General features: G+C 41.9%; 1 protein-coding gene across 3 annotated transcripts; it reads right to left on the bottom strand.

Moving 5' to 3' along the window:
* Positions 1-300: 300 nt before the first annotated feature.
* LOC125887541 (uncharacterized) lies at positions 301-16,600 on the bottom strand. Of its 3 annotated transcripts, XM_049574460.1 has the most exons (6): positions 16,373-16,600; positions 10,983-11,428; positions 6,066-6,200; positions 5,894-5,973; positions 5,606-5,660; positions 4,170-5,507 (listed from the first exon to the last, which is right to left on the bottom strand). In XM_049574460.1, the coding sequence occupies exons 2-6, from the start codon at positions 11,424-11,426 to the stop codon at positions 4,605-4,607; spliced, it is 1,617 nt and encodes a 538-aa protein (XP_049430417.1). In that variant the 5' UTR covers positions 11,427-11,428; positions 16,373-16,600; the 3' UTR covers positions 4,170-4,604. The 3 variants fall into 3 exon arrangements, with proteins under 3 accessions (XP_049430418.1, XP_049430419.1, XP_049430417.1); XM_049574461.1 differs by lacking the exons at positions 4,170-5,507; positions 5,606-5,660; positions 5,894-5,973; positions 6,066-6,200 and adding exons at positions 301-2,203; positions 7,740-7,781; XM_049574462.1 differs by lacking the exons at positions 4,170-5,507; positions 5,606-5,660; positions 5,894-5,973; positions 6,066-6,200 and adding an exon at positions 301-2,203.
* Between the last annotated feature and the right edge of the window lie 157 nt (positions 16,601-16,757).

Here is a 16,757-nt window from a genome sequence, read left to right as displayed (position 1 = left end):
CATGTTTCAAACAACCCTTTGTTCCTTTTGAATGCTTAATCAGCCATGCTGCTGCCCTGACAATAAGAAACTGCTACCGTCGTGGGCCTGGAGGTAGTGATCCTTCAAAAATGCCTTTATTTGGTTTCAAGAGGACAAACTGTACAGCAAAACAAATGCAAGACTTTAATATAAGAAAATACAAGAAAGAGCCAAATATACATGAGCAAGCAAAATATCAAACTACAAGAAAGCAGAGGTCCAGAATATATATATTTTTTTAAGTTTTTATTTCACAGTGATGGAAAAATCTTAAGGCAGCCAGTCATTTTGACAGATCTACGGTAATTTAAAGTAATTCACATCCCTGTCCAGTTGATGGCATGGGCATTTTAATTAGCTAACATCTAATCTTGTGTTAGATCTCACGTACATGTTCCCTTTGGCTAGCTGGGTTTGTCCGAAGAGGTGAACTCTTGGTACATTGGTAGATACCACTGCAAAATGTCACAGCAGCTGAGCGTTGGAAGCTTATTTAAAAAGCCCAATACTTTATAGCCTGGATAAACAAGGTGAATAAATAAGTCTGTCTGGTTAGCGTGTGCTAACACAGCAACAGCGAATGTCAGGCACTGAGCAGTCAAATGGTCTCAACAAACTCACACTGACACCAAAATGACTTAACTCTGTCATTAAATCTGTTAACCATTTGGTAATGTTAGCCATATGATTCTAACAGTTAGTCCCATCACCATGTGTGGGCCAAGTGTCCCTGTCACAGATCGCACATCTCTGCAGCAGTCTCGTGATTAACAGAGCAAGAGCAGGTTTAGGATGGGCCAAGCGAATCAATATGCTGTGGGCAGCTTTACAATGAAATAAGATTTTACCAACTTTAAGTTCAGCAACACCTCAGTGGCCAAAAGGCTGAGCATTTGCTGTTGATTACTAACGTTACCGAAACTTTGGAGACCAAAAAAACAGAAAAAAGAGGAACTGATGTGTTGGAATGACAAGCAGAAAATACTGACAACATTTACCAGCCAGCGGCAGCTAAGATTAAATTGCAACAACAGGGAATAAAGTCTAATGCAATGCGAGATTAGTATCAAACTATAATACACACTGATCTAGAGCAGCACAATTATCAAAAATGATAATCACAATTATTTTTATCAATATTGAGATCGCATTTATATATCATGATTATCTTTTGTTTTTAGGGACAAAGTATTTTTATTGTACTTTCACATTTAAATTAACAGAGGACTGTTTTCACCTCGCACCTAAATCTGAAATACTTCCAAACAATGGATAATGATGACTGATGACGGATTTATTTAGTTCAGCTCGTCTGCTGTTGCAAAGCTCAGGATAGTCTCTCACAGACTGCTGCTGCAGGATGAACGCGTCGCAGGCACTTGATTTAATATGCAGCAGTTTCCTATGTGCAGACCACACATATTAATTAAACATCAATATCCCAGTCGATCATTTAATTATGGGAAGCCGAAGTGTGCATGATTAATATTCAATTAAGTGTGCAGCCCTTCACTGATCGTCATACTATATACACACCTCTCCTAAACTACTTTTTCTCCTCCACCTTCTTCTGCTTATTAAGCTCTTTTGCCTTCTTCTCTATGAGATACTGCTCCCTCCTTTTCTGTCTCCGTTTCTCCTGCACATCTGGTTTTTGATGGTACCGCCTCCATCTTTTTTTAAGGTTTGCCTTGATAAAGTCTTTTGTGGAGACCCCACCACGAATCTCTGTGAGCCACTCCTCCACTGTCCTGCCCAAAGGGTCAGTGGCCTGGCAGAAGGACTGACGTGTGGCCTTGTGCACGCTGTGACCGGCGTCCCTTGTCATCCTCTTTTTGCACATGCTGCAGGTATGGTGCTTTTTTGGGGTTAGTATAACCCCGGCCATGATGGCCTCCTCCTGGACCTTCCACCTCCACCTGGTGGTTCTAGGCACATTTTTCTGTATCCACTCCTCCAGGGTGACCCCTTCGGATGTGGACTGGCAGAAAATCTTTTTTTTGTGCACAAAGTGGCCGAGGACCGACGTGGCTTTGCCACAAGCAGCGCACATACGGGGTGCTTTGCAGCTCCTTGAAGTCCCCGGCTGTGCATCCAAACTGACAGGAGCAGGATTAACTGTGGTGTTTGAGGTGTTGGAGGTCCCAAGGTCCATCCTGGTGCCCAGACTGTGTGGGTCAATCTTCACAGAGAAAAAGCACACAGGTTAATTAAAGTACAAAGAGACCAGTGTCTCCATACAAGAGTAAACATGTGTGAAACAACAGCAAATGGAACATATGTATTATTATTACATTTATGCTCTGATTTTTGGATCATTGTTTTGTACTAACACAGTAATAAAGTGCCACAATGTAATTTTTGAGTGCTCGTGTTGTGATGTGTTTTAAAAAACTAGTTTGAACTTTTTTCCTTTCTTTCTAGATTCCACCATTTACTTTATCTAACAGTGGTAATGTTCCTCTTTGGATTTCTCATTCAATCTAATTCTTGTCTATCAGCGATTTTCATTGATTGGTTTCACTTTTGTTTTTACGTTCTATTTCAGTAAGTTAAAGTTGGTTGCCTCTTGTTGGGGACACACTAAAGGTATCTACAGTTATTCAAAGTAATTCACATTCCTGTCCAGTTGCCAAATTGTCATTTCACCCACGTCTGGCTAGTTTGCTAGCCAGCTACTAATTCCATCACGCTTTTATGTGGTGGTTTTACGGTGGTGACATAAAATTAGCCGAACAAAGATGTCACTCATCTGAAGACAACAATGTGCTTTCTTACACCATGACACGAGTGTTAGTGAAGTATTAAGTTGTGAAATATCAATCATGTAGCTTGCTAACTCCCCTATGTTATCATGCTACACAGGCTAGAGAAAATGATTAATACTGTTAGTCTGTCAGCCTCTGTTCATTTATTTATTTTTTAAAACAGCAATGGCCAATGGGGAAGCACCAAAACTCATGTCATCACTCACTCTGAACAATGGTGTAACTTCATCATTCACTTACTCATAGTCAGACTTTGGCGTTTATAGGGCTGGCCTCGACCCTGCAGTCCAGCCAAAAATCTAAGTAAAAATGTGAAGTAAAGTAACTACTTCAATTACCTCATCAGAATTATGCAACTTTAAAGTTATGTAACTTTATTTACTTTTTGATTACTTTTCTAACAAATGTTTGCTGGGTGGTAAAGAAAGCCTATTCACAGACAGTAAATGTCTGGAAATAGGCTATGGCAAAGAAGGCATTCCTGCATGGCAAGAAGATGGAAAGCAACAGAGTCAGTGTTTTATTCTACTGTTTTTACTGAGAAGAAGTTATCCAGATGCAACCCTTTTGTTATCACCAACATTTTGATTAATTTTTTTTTTTTTGATTACATATTTTTTAATTTTCTTATCAGTGACTGTAACTGATTCTGACAACATTATTCTGTAATTTAATTACATGATTAATTACAACACGTTGTTATTCACAAGTGCTGACTGAAAGATCAAAGATCAAAGGTCAAAGGCATCAATATTGGTTTTCAGTTTTGTCCCTTATAATATTTTGATGATATTATGGATCGTAGATGGTGAAATCTCGAACTGTTTCCAACTGGCACTGAGAAATGTTTTTAAATTGTTGGACCATTTGCTTATGCAGTTTTTTGAGGTAAACCTCACGTTGTTCTTACTTACAAATAACTGAGCCTTTGGAGGACGCCCCTTTCATACCCAATAATGATCCTACCTAGGGCTGCAGCTATTGATTCTTTTAATAATCGAGCATTCTATCAATAGGCTCTGCGCATAAGCCTCGTGACGCACTTCTGATTTTCGCCAGTGAACGGCTATGGAGTTTCCGGTTCACTTCCCACTCCAGTCAATACGGTGGTAAAATCAATCAACATAAACACATGAGAGCTGTAACTGTACGGAAAAAGAAGAACTATAATGTCAGGGATGCTTTTAAAGATATTTTTTGGGCATTTTTTGCCTTTAATGGACAGGACAGTTAAGTGTGAAAGGGGGAGAGAGAGGGGGGATGACATGCAGCAAAGGGCTGCAGGCTGGACTCAAACCCGGGGCGCTGCGGCAACAGCCTTGTACATGGGGTGCCTGCTCTACCACTAAGCCACCGACGCCCCATGCCAGGCACTTTGTACTGGTTTAAGTTGCTATAGCGGCGAACTCAGCTTCCACCGCTTCCCGGAAGACACCAGACTTCGTGTACAGTGGCTGCACAAGATTCACGGGACGGGATTTTCGGTAACTCAGCATACGAAGGTATGCAGCCGACATTTCGAAAAAGTCCAAATTCATATTATTGCTAAGGGTAGACGGGTTTTAGCTGCTAACAGCAAGACACGGGCCAGTGTTTGGGAGCGCCGGACTTAACCGACATCAAGTACGTATCCAGGCCCAGTGGAGACACACACACTTTTGCTTCAGTTTTGATTTTAATAAAACAGTCATCTGATTCCATAAATGTGCTGCTATGTTAACACACTTTATTACACATTCAGCGTTACATCACAAATTTATACAAGTTCAAAATTAAAGATATTTACATTACACATAGTGACTGGATTTGAACACATCACATGCATTTCTGCATGTAGACATGGAAATAAAACCTGTCCACTTTCTCTTTGATGACATCTAACATGTCACTGTCCTTGTAAATTCTTTGAATTAGTATGTCTTCCTCAGTTGAGACAACAAAATCACACCAACTCATTCCTGTTATAAGCATCTGCCCTTGTACTTGTGAGTAATAATCATGTGTTTGTTTGAGCTCCAATTTGCCTGAACTCATTTTGAGATACGGGCAGTCAATATAGCTTTTCACATCCGGACACTTCATTTCAATCAAACCAAACTGACATGGCTCTGAAGGGTCAAAAATTAACCCATCTGGAGATGCCCCTAACCAAGGGGCGTCAGGGTGGATTACAAATCCACAGGGGTAGTGGTTGACCCTCTTCATCTGGCAATACTCCCAGATGGCATCTGCCTCCATTTCGAGCCCCCTCTTCATAGCTGCAGTCTGATGGGTCCCCTGCAGTATCCGGGCAGCCAGACTGTCTTCAGAGCTCTCTCTGACCTGACAGATCTCCCTGAACCATGAGGCAGTCAGTCTAGGCCTCTTTAACTGATGCCATTCACCACATAAACTTTGTGCTCTGGTAGCACACTCAAATTTGTGCGCCATGTCCCAAGTGACCTCAAGACTTTTAAGATGTAGCTGTTGTGGTTCACTACAGACAAACATGCAACTGGATGGCTGCAGGCTGTAATTCTGAAGAGGCATAGATGGAGGTGGTGGGGCAGCATGGAAGGACAGGTCTCTCTTCGCTGTTGCTGGTTGCTGGTAGGACAATGGACTTCCGGCTTGAACCAGGCCAAGGGCAGAGTCAGCCAGAGGAATTTCACAGCTGATGCCCATGCTGCATATCATCGGCGCCTCAGCTGCGGAGAAGTCCTTATACACCTCTGTCACCTAGGGATTAACAAATCATAATTATCTCACCATAAACATTCCCCATACTTTCAATGAGCAACATGTGGGCATGTTGATATTGTTATATCCCTACTCACCTGAAGGACGGAGCGATCAGGTAAATCCACACTGAGGCCTTTGTAGAGTATGCTCCTGTGTGAAGCATAAAACATACATAAGTTTCATACACATATTTTCTTTTTTTAAAGATTATTTTTTGGGCTTTTTGCCTTTAATTGACAGGACAGTGTGAAATGTGGAGAGAGAGAGAGTGGGGGGGACGGGGACGTGCAGCAAAGGGTTGCAAGCCAGAATCGAACCTGCGACCGCTTCATTCAAACAATCATGTAGAATATTGTAACAAATCTACAATATTCAGCTTTTACCTTACACCCTCTGTTGTTGCTCCACACTTTGGTTTAGCAGACAGCACAGCCATCCTGTCCACAGGACCTGGCTTTATACCCTATCAAGTTAAGCAGGATATAGTTTAGAAAATATCCCCAACCCGTGTATAATGACAGGCAACAGGTAAATATGCCTTGTTTCTTGACTTACCAAAGTTCTGTGCTCGTGCCATTGTTGTTCTCCCTCGGTACAGCTTAGCATACAGTGGTTGCATAAAGGTGCTCCAGCCACACATGTGCAGCTGTGATGAATCAGCTCCATGGGACTGGAATCTTTCAGTACCACCTGCAAAAGTAAAATGTCATAGTTCATACTTACTAATCTTGGTTTGTTTCATTGTTTAGTCATTCTTTTAGGACACAATCTGGGTTTTTAAATATTTCTTTATGTCTAATAGCCACTGAGCATGTATGTTAGAGTATTTTGTATAACATTTGAACTGCATTAGATCAATATCCCTAATCAATTTCATTTGATTCATGATAGCCTAATACCTACAACACCAGCTTGCACCTCATTCATTTACATCAAACATGAATGACTTTAGCTAAGTCCCCAGGAACATCAGGAACTGGGTTATAATAAAGTACCAGTAACAATATCATAACATGAAAAAAAAATGCATGCAGTAACCCAGTGGGTACCAGCAAGGAGAACCTACCTGTTATTTTAACCACTCTTCATTATGTGCAGATTTAAGAGTTAACATTGCATTAAACATGTATGACCTTAGCTAAGTCCCCAGGAACATTGGGAGCACTGGGTTATTGAAGCAACAGGCATATAACTGTTCTGTCTTATCGATCCTAGCTTCACCAATCACCATACATTCAAACTGTGAGGCTTCTCAGCTTTCTTCATGGATCTATAATGCCCAGACAACAACTTCACCTGTGCCCTGATCTTTGTCTGTCACTGAGAGGGACAGAAAATTAATACAGTTAGCACAATAACTAACAATTAAGAAAATGCGAAACAAACGCAAAGCTAAAAAATTAGCACGCTGCTAACGTTAGCTGGTCGGCTAACGTCACCATATAATCTACTTACCCTCATACTGGTGCAAGTAACTGGATATATACAGACGAAAACCCTTTTCCCGCTTGCTCTTGGGAGCAGGGGAGTTGGCATCCACCAGACGATGCACATAATTTAGTTATATTTTTTGGAAGATTTTGAAGACATCTTGTGAAATTCATGGTGACGCGGTGAAGCTCAAAGTTAACCGGAAACTCCTTTGCCGCTCACTGGCACAAATTGGAAGTACGTCACGAGTTTGTGCACAGAGCCTATAGTAATATATGAAAGAGAAAATAAGAAAAGTCTCTGAAATGAGAGAAATCAGCAACAACCTTTTTTCAAAGTCAGAGCATTTTACTATGCCGCAATCAGCATGAGATTCAGGCAAATGACTGGTTCCACACACACACTCTAGCTACACCACTATTTCTCATGCTGTAAAGAACAACCAGTGTTGGGCAGTAGTGTCAATACAAGTAGCAATCAGTACGTTTACATGCGCAGTTTAATTCCACTTTTAATCGGAATGAACGACCATTCCGATTAAAAGTGGTCATGTAAACAGTCATTCCGATTGAAAAATGGTCATTCCGATTGAAAATTAAATCCGATTAAAGGGGGCGGTTTATTCCGTTTGTCATTCCGAATGAAAGAATTTTGTGTGCATGTATACACTCATTCCTCAGTCTTTCTGCGCATGCTCGTTTCCTTGCCCTTCTGGTGCGATGACGTATATATAGCGCGCATAGCAACGGGCTGCATAGCAACAGGCTGAGCTAGAGCAGTCGGACTTGTTGCACTCACCGGTTTCCATTCGCCACAGCACGGTCTTCTACCTCCCTTCTCCTGCTCAACAGATGAAGCATTAGCAGAACAAGGTTGCTGTCGTACTGCTGCTTCAAGAATATAAGCAAAACAAGCCTGAAAAAGGCACTAAGAACGGCATCGTCAAGCATCTTGTTATCCGGAACGAGGACTACAGTGTTTTCTTCTGGTAAACGTAAACATGTAACATCCGCCCCGCCCCCTATCCAATCAGAAACCTTCCCTGACCCAAACCTTGCGCAGACCCGAATAAAAGCGATTGAACTGATCTCCCATGTAAACCCTCATTCGGAATGAATATTTCCCATGTAAACTACCTGGAAACACTTTAATTCTGAATGATTTCATTCAGATTTATTTCATTCCGAATGAGAAGCCATCATGTAACCGTAGCCAATGTTACAAATTTAACAGCATTCTCAGTAGCATGGTGGTAACGTCACTAGTTTCTGAGTCAAATAGCTTTTTAGTAGCGAAGTCGATTAATTGACCGAGTAGCACAGTAGTGCCCATAAAAGTGCACCAGACTCTTTTTCTGCTGAGGTCTGGCTAAAACTAAGGCTAGTAAAACTGAGGATAGGTAATGTGATTGACGCTAGCACCACACTGAGGCATGTAGATGATAGAATTGCCACCTGTCCCATATAATACAGGATTGTTCCATACTGAAAAAAAAATTGTACTGTCCCATACCAATTCAATAAGGGAAGCAGTTTCCTGTAATATTCCTGTGCACACAATGCCTAAACTATATTCTTCCATAAATGGGTAAAGATAGTATGCACATTCCAAAAGACTTAATGCTGGGTGCTGGACCAAAAAGTGAGAATGACATAAAAGATAGAGTCCGCACACCAGAAGCTGCTCCTTGAAGAAATTCTTCAAGGAGCAGCTTCTGGTGTGCAGACTCTATCTTTTACGTCATTCTAAACTATGTTCTTGACATGCTGGGAATGAACGATTAAACCAAAAGAGTTTCACGAGACATAGCAGAGAAATGCTGAATCAGAATTTGTGGAGGAGAATGTCAAATAATGGCATGTCTATCATTCAGCATCATCGTTGCTGTGGTTACAAAGACTCCACTCAGAACCACTTTAGGTCAGCTCAATGACCTGCTGGCTGCTTGATTAAGTTATTTGTAGGTCCCTTTTACTCCAGGATGGTAAACTTATGGAGCTTACGTAGTTATAAAGCCTCAAGTGCACTTGTATCTCTTTCATGTGGTGCTGGACGTGCATGCACAAGCTTTGTTTACACACCCACAGTCAGACAAATTGATGCAGAAACACCCTTCAATCGGTTTGCATAGCGATATCTGTGATATATTTGCCTCCAGGCAAATATTTTGCCTGTGTTGCCTGTGTTTCCCCTATATGCAACTACACACACAGTTGATGGCAGTACTGTGTAGCAGGGCTTTAATTAGATATGACTTCAGCTTTAATTCGCTCTCTCAGAGCCTGATGTCTCACATACTACCATGAAGTCTCAATGTGAACAGGTGCACAGTTATTTAAGCATTTAACACATTCACTTCAGAGTAGGGACACACGCACGCACGCCTCGGGCCGCATTTTCCTGACCAAAGCCGACCTGTCCCAAGTCTGAGACAATTATGACTGAGCACAGCACTAATGGAGCGGAGCCTGTGTTGCGTTCAGGCGTTGTCACGTAAATAACAAACTTCAGCACTTGAATAGGCCATTGCACAACACAGCAGCATGTCAAGTGGGCCGAACCCGTGCAAAATACCGTCAAACACTGTGATTTTTTTTAAAAACGCGATGTGAAAATTTTGTCATACCACCCAGCCCATTTTGGTTAGAAAAAAAGAAAGGAGCACCATGCAAAAGTCTGAGCACCCCAAGATATTTGCACTCTCAGACAACTTAGGGTCTCGGACCTTAATTAGCTTGTTAGGGCCATGGCTTGTTCACAATCATCATTAGGAAAGGCCAGGTGATGCAAATTTCAAAGCTTTATAAATACTCTGACTCCTGAAATCTTGTCCTAACAATCAGCAGCCATGGGCTCCTCTAAACAGCTGCCTAGCACTCTGAAAACTAAAATAACTGATGCCCACAAAGCAGGAGAAGGTTATAAGAAGGTGGTAAAATGTGTTCATCATGTAACTAAAAAATGGCCATTAACAGGAACTGTGGAGGTCAAGCTGAGGTCTGGAAAACTTTCAGAGAGCTGCTTGTAGGATTGTTAGAAAGGCAGATCAGAACCCCCATTTGCCTGCAAAAGACCTGCAGGAAGATCTATCAGACTCTGGAGTGCTGGTGCACTGTTCTACTGTGCAGTGACACCTCTACAAATATGACCTTCATGGAAGAGTCATCAGAAGAAAACCTTTCCTGTGTCCTCACCACAAATTCAGCGTGAGAAGTTTGCAAAGGAACATCTAAACAAGAAACAAGTCCTGTGGACTGATTAAGTTAAAATATAACTTTTTGCATGCAATGAGCAAAATTAAGTTTGGAGAAAAAAGGGTGCAAAATTTCACAGAACACCTGTCCATCTGTAAAACACGGGGGTGGATCGATCATGCTTTGGGCTTGTGTTGCAGCCAGTGGCACGGGGAACATCTCACAGGTAGAGGGAAGAATTCCATCAAATTCTGGAAACAAACATCATAGCATCTGTAAAAAAGCTGTATGAAGAGAGGATGGCTTCTACAACAGGACAATGATCCTAAACACACCTTGAAATCCACAATGGACTACCTCAAGAGGCACAAGCTGAAGGTTTTGCCATGGCCCTCACAGTCCCCCGACCTAAACATCATTAATAATCTGTGGATAGACCTCAAAAGTGCAGTGCATGCAGACAACCCAAGAATCTCACAGAGATAGAAGACTTTTGCAGGAAGAATGGGTGAAAAATCCACCAAACAAGAAACAAAAGACTCTTAGCTGGATACAAAGGGCATTTAAAGGCTGTGATACTTGCATGGTGCCCAAACTTTTGCTTCAACCCCTTTTTCTTTTTTGTTATTTAATTATTTTAATAACTGCAAACTTACTTGAAATATTGAAGAAATGTGTCATCATTAACTTTCTGCCTATTGGAAATCAGGTCATCCTTTACTTGCCTAGCCATTCACAACAAAATTTTGACCAAGAGTGCCCAAGCTTTTGCATGCAACTCTACAATATGAATGAGATAGACGACATGATAGCTGAATTTACTGATGATAAAAGATAAATAAAATACCATTTCCTCTGTTATTTCCTGTTTTCTGGAGGTGAGGCCAAAGGGTTTTGACGACCACAACTGGCGCGGGGGGCTGTAGGATCTTTGGGTCACTGTCCACTCCTCTTCTTCCTCTTTGATGTGCAGATCCTCTGTGACTTGCAGCTCCTCTTTAACTTGCAGATCATCTGTGACTTGCAGCTCTTCTTTAACTTGCAGCTCATCTGTGACTTGCAGCTCCTCTTTAACTTGCAGATCATCTGTGACTTGCAGCTCTTCTTTAACTTGCAGCTCATCTGTGACTTGCAGCTCCTCTTTAACTTGCAGCTCCTCTTTGACTTGCAGCTCATCTGTGACTTGCAGCTCATCTGTGACTTGCAGCTCCTCTTTGATTTGCAGCTCCTCTTTGATTTGCAGCTCCTCTTTGACTTGCAGCTCTATCATGGCCTTGTCTTCGTCCATCATGTCTGAATGAGGACAAAAAAGAAAGAGATTAATGCAATGCAAATGCAAAAACACTAAGATGTTGCAGCAGCATAGTCAAACAGCAGTTGTGAGAACTGAAATGTTTCTACAGCATTTCTACACCTCTCTGATCATCTTGTGTCGTCCAATTAGATCTGAACTGTGTGTGTGTCTGCTGTTCTTGTTCCATCTTTACATGTACATGCATGATCTCATTTGAAAGGCAGCACTCTGAAGTTTATTCCCCAGCAGTCAGAATCACTGTCATTGGTTATATAAGCTTCCAAATGCTGACATTTTTTGTTTTTGAATCTTTGCCTGAATTTCTTAAAGCCACAGTGTGTAGGAATTTCTTCCATCTAACGTTGAAATCATATATTGCATTCAAACGGATAGCGGATTCTCCTTCAGCAGCTCTTTCCACCTGGGAAAGGCTACCCCAATGTTGACCCTTGGTTTTTAAATTCGCTGGTCACATTGCTAGTCAGCTGCAATTATGGCTTGACTCTAAAAAATTCTAACAAAGGGTTTTTCAGTGGTTTATTGTAGTATTGGGTGTACTTAATAACATACTCAAAGTCTACTAAAGTCTGACTACTAGAAATGACCATTGCTCCTTACTATTTTTTAGAGACAAGCAATATTGGTGCCAAACCCCATGTTTTGGTGATAAAGGCATCCAATTAGAATATTTAAATTATAGTGAAGTTATAACAAGTACAAACTTAAAATAATCAGTTGGTTATGAACATATTTATGTTAAAAGTGAATAAAATTTACAATGTAATCGGACATTGCTCCTTTCTCCATTTCATATTATATTTACATATCGTATTTTAGTTTTGCGAATCAGGGGATTTTAATTTGAATTTTGACGTTAGATGTGCATCTAAACAAGCTGATGGAAACATTAGCCATGTTTCCATCAGCCTGACGTAGCGCACCTCTCTCCATGGTGATATCCACACTCCGGGTTGGGAAGGCAGTAATGCATTTACAAGCTGGTTACCAACCACCAGAAAACGTAGAAGAAGAAGAATGTGAGACTTGGGCTGCGGTCGGAAAGTCCCTCCTATCGTCTATTCCTAATCACTATTCCTTGACCTCGGTGAGAAACGTCACGAGGTCAAGGAAAGATGAGTAGGAGAATTCATAAGGACTTAGGAAAAGAGAACCCCGGAGCTGAGAAAATCTGACCGCACTTACGTTGGGCTATGTCATCATGCGACGGCGGATGTTATTGACGTGGGTCTGCTGTGGTGAAACTACAATGTTCTGAAGATGGACTACAAAATGCACACGATGAGAACATATGGGGCGTACGTTCTCATTGTGTTGTTTCATGCAGGATATATAAACATGGACAACACGGTGAAAAATACTGTTTCATTACTAAGGTCAGAATTGAATTAAAAAAAGGAATATAGGCTGCCAGCCACAAATTGAAATGAACTGTCACACTGAGAATGTTTGCTCACACTCACCCATCTGAATCCCATGTAGTAAAATGAATTAATGATATTACTAAAGGCTGGCAATACAACAATGCTCAAATGAATAAATGACTGATCCAAATTGCGCATATGTTACGGTGCGTGTCCCCTCCGTCTACAGCTGTGTTCAACTTGTTTGTTTTATAACAGGATAAACAAATATTAAATGCATTATTTTATTTTTCCGTGTGAATAAAAAAATGGAAATCCACGTGCTTTTTCCCATTTTCTTCTTCAAATGGGCAATTGGAGTAGAAATTAGACCACAACCAGTAATTAACTTGTGTTTGGCCTTTATTGTTACATCAATATTATGTGCTCCGACTGCATAGATAGACAGATAAATAATAATAATATTAATAATAAAAGGGACGCTGCTGTGCCTCGTGCGTAAATGCGCATATACTTGGCGTATCTGGAGATTTAAATAATCAATGAAGTTACTGCGTCCCACTTTTTATTCCCCTGTACAGTGTTTCCCTGCAGAGCTACAGTGGAAGGATCATAACAAAAAATACAAAAGACTGTGACGTTAAAAGATATCTGCCTGAGGTTATTAAATACCTGCAGCGAGCACCCCACCCCACCCCACAGCAGAAACAATAAGCACGTTTCCCCATAAAGAGAGACGCTGTGCGCTTTTACATTTACTTCATTGATTATCTATTTTTTTAGATTCAATTTTAGCAGGTCTAGATAATACTCTTGAATCTATCTATCTATCTATCTATCTATCTATCTATCTAAGCATAGCCAATGCCAATGTTTTGAGATGCAGTAGAGGCAGATAATATAGATATAACAATAAAGGCGAAAAACAAGTAGGTTTCTGGTTTTGGTTTAATTTCTATATCAGTTAGCCATTTGAAGACGAAAATGGGAAAAGCACATGGATTTCCGTTTTTTCTCATTCACACGAAAATTGGAAAATTAAAATGATGCATTGTATATTTGCATTTTTGTTTATCCTGTTATAAAACAAGTTAAACAAAGCTGTGGACGGAGGGTACACCAATAGTAGCGAAACGTTCATAGTTCGCATCTAAGTTTAACATAATGTTGAATGCTGAAAAAATATATATGTGAACAAGTTATGGCATGAGATGTATAATGCTTCATAAACAGCGGTAACTTAGAGGGTGATCTCCTTCCTTTCTCGGTCATGTTGATCTTTCTCTTTCCTAATCATTTGAGTATGTGAATGGTGCATAAATAATGCCGCCGCAATGACTTGTGGGATGGAATTATCTGCTTTCCTATCGCTTAGAAAGGTCCGATGTATCCTATGCTAAGGGAGATCTGAAAGGAAGCATTGAACCGCCTTTCCTTAGTGTTTAGAGAATTCGAACAGCTCTTATCATTGCGGCCGCTAAAATACTTCCGGGTCATTTCCAAGGCTATTCAAGAGAAGGCTGAGACACGGGGTCAAACATGGGGGGACTGCACATGCGCAGTGTAACTTGAGCTGCGATGCTGGAGGGTGACAGCAGGGGCGCTAGACAAAAAGCGCAGGATCCGCTCAGGCAATCAAGGAGTGCGCTTGGTGCGGTCTGCTTGGACTTTTGGATGGCGGCTGCCTGAAGTTGTCGGAATTGCATCTCTGTCATTCTCACCCACAACGCAGGCCACCAGTGACAGTCCAATAATAAGCTGTGAAAATGACATGCATGCACATCCCCTTTATTCCGCGGTCTCACGCCATCTACTGAGCCTTTGAGGAAGTGCAGACCAGATTTTACTGCGCATGTGCAATCCCCCCATGTTTGTGTCTCAGCAGAGATATTGGATGAAGCGAGATACCCCACTCAGCTCACTTTCTGATTCAGTGACGTCAGCGCCACGCCCCCCCTTAGGAGACTTGCTGCAGCTCTGAATGTATTGTCGTCAATGAGGAAAATGAACGTGATCACAATTTATGGTCAATTCTTTCGCCCTATAGTCACTAAAGTAAATATTGGGTTCATTTTCCACAAGCCACACATCTTACCAACATTCTGACACTAAAGCTGCATTTTTCATCCACACAGATCAAGAGAAAGTTAACTTTGTTTGAACCCTGTCCGTCTCAGAAAACAAGTTCTCGCGAGATCTTGTGATCTTGATAAACAGTCGGTAAAATCACAGTTAGCTTACAAACAGTTATTTACTGCTAGTAATAAATAAAAAATGCCCAAGCTTTGTGCAACAATAGGCTGCAATAATAGGAAGAATGTATTTTCATTCCACCTGCTTCTCGATCCGCATACACAGACATCCACAGATCCTCTGTTCAACACGGAGGTGAGAGCAGGGTCTGATTGGAGGGAGAGCTAACCACGCCCACTTAGGAGACAGGAAGAGTAACCGTTTTCTTAACATTGGATAAGCCTACGGTGGGGTATCTCCTTTATCCAATATCTCTGCCTTGGTCATTTCACTCAGCTAGGAACCTTCCTAAGCAGAAAAGACTTTCCGACCGCAGCCTTGTTTTGTTTGCAGAAAACTCGCGCGAGTTCGTAGTTTTCACCAAAGTCCGTACATTCAATGGAAACACACTGGATTCGTATTTCTTTTAATGCGCATTTCCCAATGATTCGAATCACTATTGGATGAAAACATACCTTCTGTAAGGTGTTAGGCCCTATCCATCTCCAGCAGGCGCCCCAACAATCCATTAGGATGCGGGGTATCAGGATCGCATCGTCCAAATCAGTTGCCAAAACAAAAATCTTAGCCTATGTGTCGGCTTAACGAAATTATGGTCGGCCCGCTGAATCTCACTCTAAGTTTTTTTTGTTGTTGTTGCTGTTGGCAACCCTGTGTTAAGCAGTGTTTAATGTGTGCTTTGAGTCAACAACAGAAACCCCACCACTAACTATTGTTTTGGAGGTAAAACTGGAGAGTGAAACAGAGACACCGCCGCAAAGCTATTGTTGGTTGGTTTGTATTCTGACACAATGTCCTGACGGTGAATACCACAAACACACACGACGCCCAAACAAAACGTGTTTCTAGTTTTCCCGGTGTTGACCGTTCCTGCTTCCGCTCTCAAACCGTGGTCATAAAGCAAGGGGAGATTTGTTTACCCCCTGGGCAGAAGTAACCTCGGTGTTAACCCCCCACACGCTTTTGCCAGCAGCTGGAAAGCAACACACATAATACTGTGACTTACATTTCACAATTACTGCTAACCTGACCACTTTATTGCGAACTGTGTACCCACGTTTTCCCACACTCAGCTCTGCTGCTTACACAGTCATCCAAATCACCCGCTCGCTCTCTCACTCCTCCATTCACTCCACGCGCACACACTGCCCTGCCTCTTGAGAGCCACGCTACTCTCGTAACACTGGTCGCCCCTGCTACTCAACCTCGTGACTGTTCCTGGTGTCATTTCCTCAAGAAACAGGCGGAGAATCTGCACCCCACAGCACGTGCACTACTCATGTGATCACAAGAAATATTTACACTTACTGAAGTTGAGCTCCAGCTGGACCGTAGTTCAAAACGAGACTGCTTATCCTCGGAATCTTCACAATGCCGTGTCCTTGCGCTGACCAACAGTATCACAGTCCTCCGCATCTGATGAGCTGGCCAAATTGTCGCCGGTGTCCTGAAACGTGGTCCCTGCACACCGCTTCACGGGCTTCCCTGAGTTATCTTGCAACCTGCAGCCCATCTGATCGCTGTGGGCGTTCTCACCGCACTACCCCGACAGGGAAACCAATCGACACCGAGAGAGTGAGAGTCATCGTCTGCTCATTACCATGTGAATGGTGGGGGGTGGGGTGTGTGTGTGTGTGTGTGTGTGTGGGGGGGGGGGGGATACTCAGGGCTCCATGTATTGTGTGTCTTAAAC

The sequence above is a fragment of the Epinephelus fuscoguttatus genome, linkage group LG4, assembly GCF_011397635.1.
Source record: "Epinephelus fuscoguttatus linkage group LG4, E.fuscoguttatus.final_Chr_v1".
Classification (NCBI taxonomy): domain Eukaryota; kingdom Metazoa; phylum Chordata; class Actinopteri; order Perciformes; family Serranidae; genus Epinephelus; species Epinephelus fuscoguttatus.
Note: the sequence above shows the minus strand (reverse complement) of the source record. Positions and strands in the feature narration are given on the sequence as shown.

Bases quoted from the DNA above. Each gene is read 5' to 3' on its own strand.
- LOC125887541 (XM_049574460.1), bottom strand. From the start codon at position 11,426: ATGATGGACGAAGACAAGGCCATGATAGAGCTGCAAGTCAAAGAGGAG. The intron at 6,201-10,982 runs GTATTTTATTTA...TTACTTTTGCAG, and splicing joins AGGAAATAACAGAGGAAATG to GTGGTACTGAAAGATTCCAG. The intron at 5,508-5,605 runs GTGAGTAGGGAT...GTTAATCCCTAG, and splicing joins CTGATCGCTCCGTCCTTCAG to GTGACAGAGGTGTATAAGGA.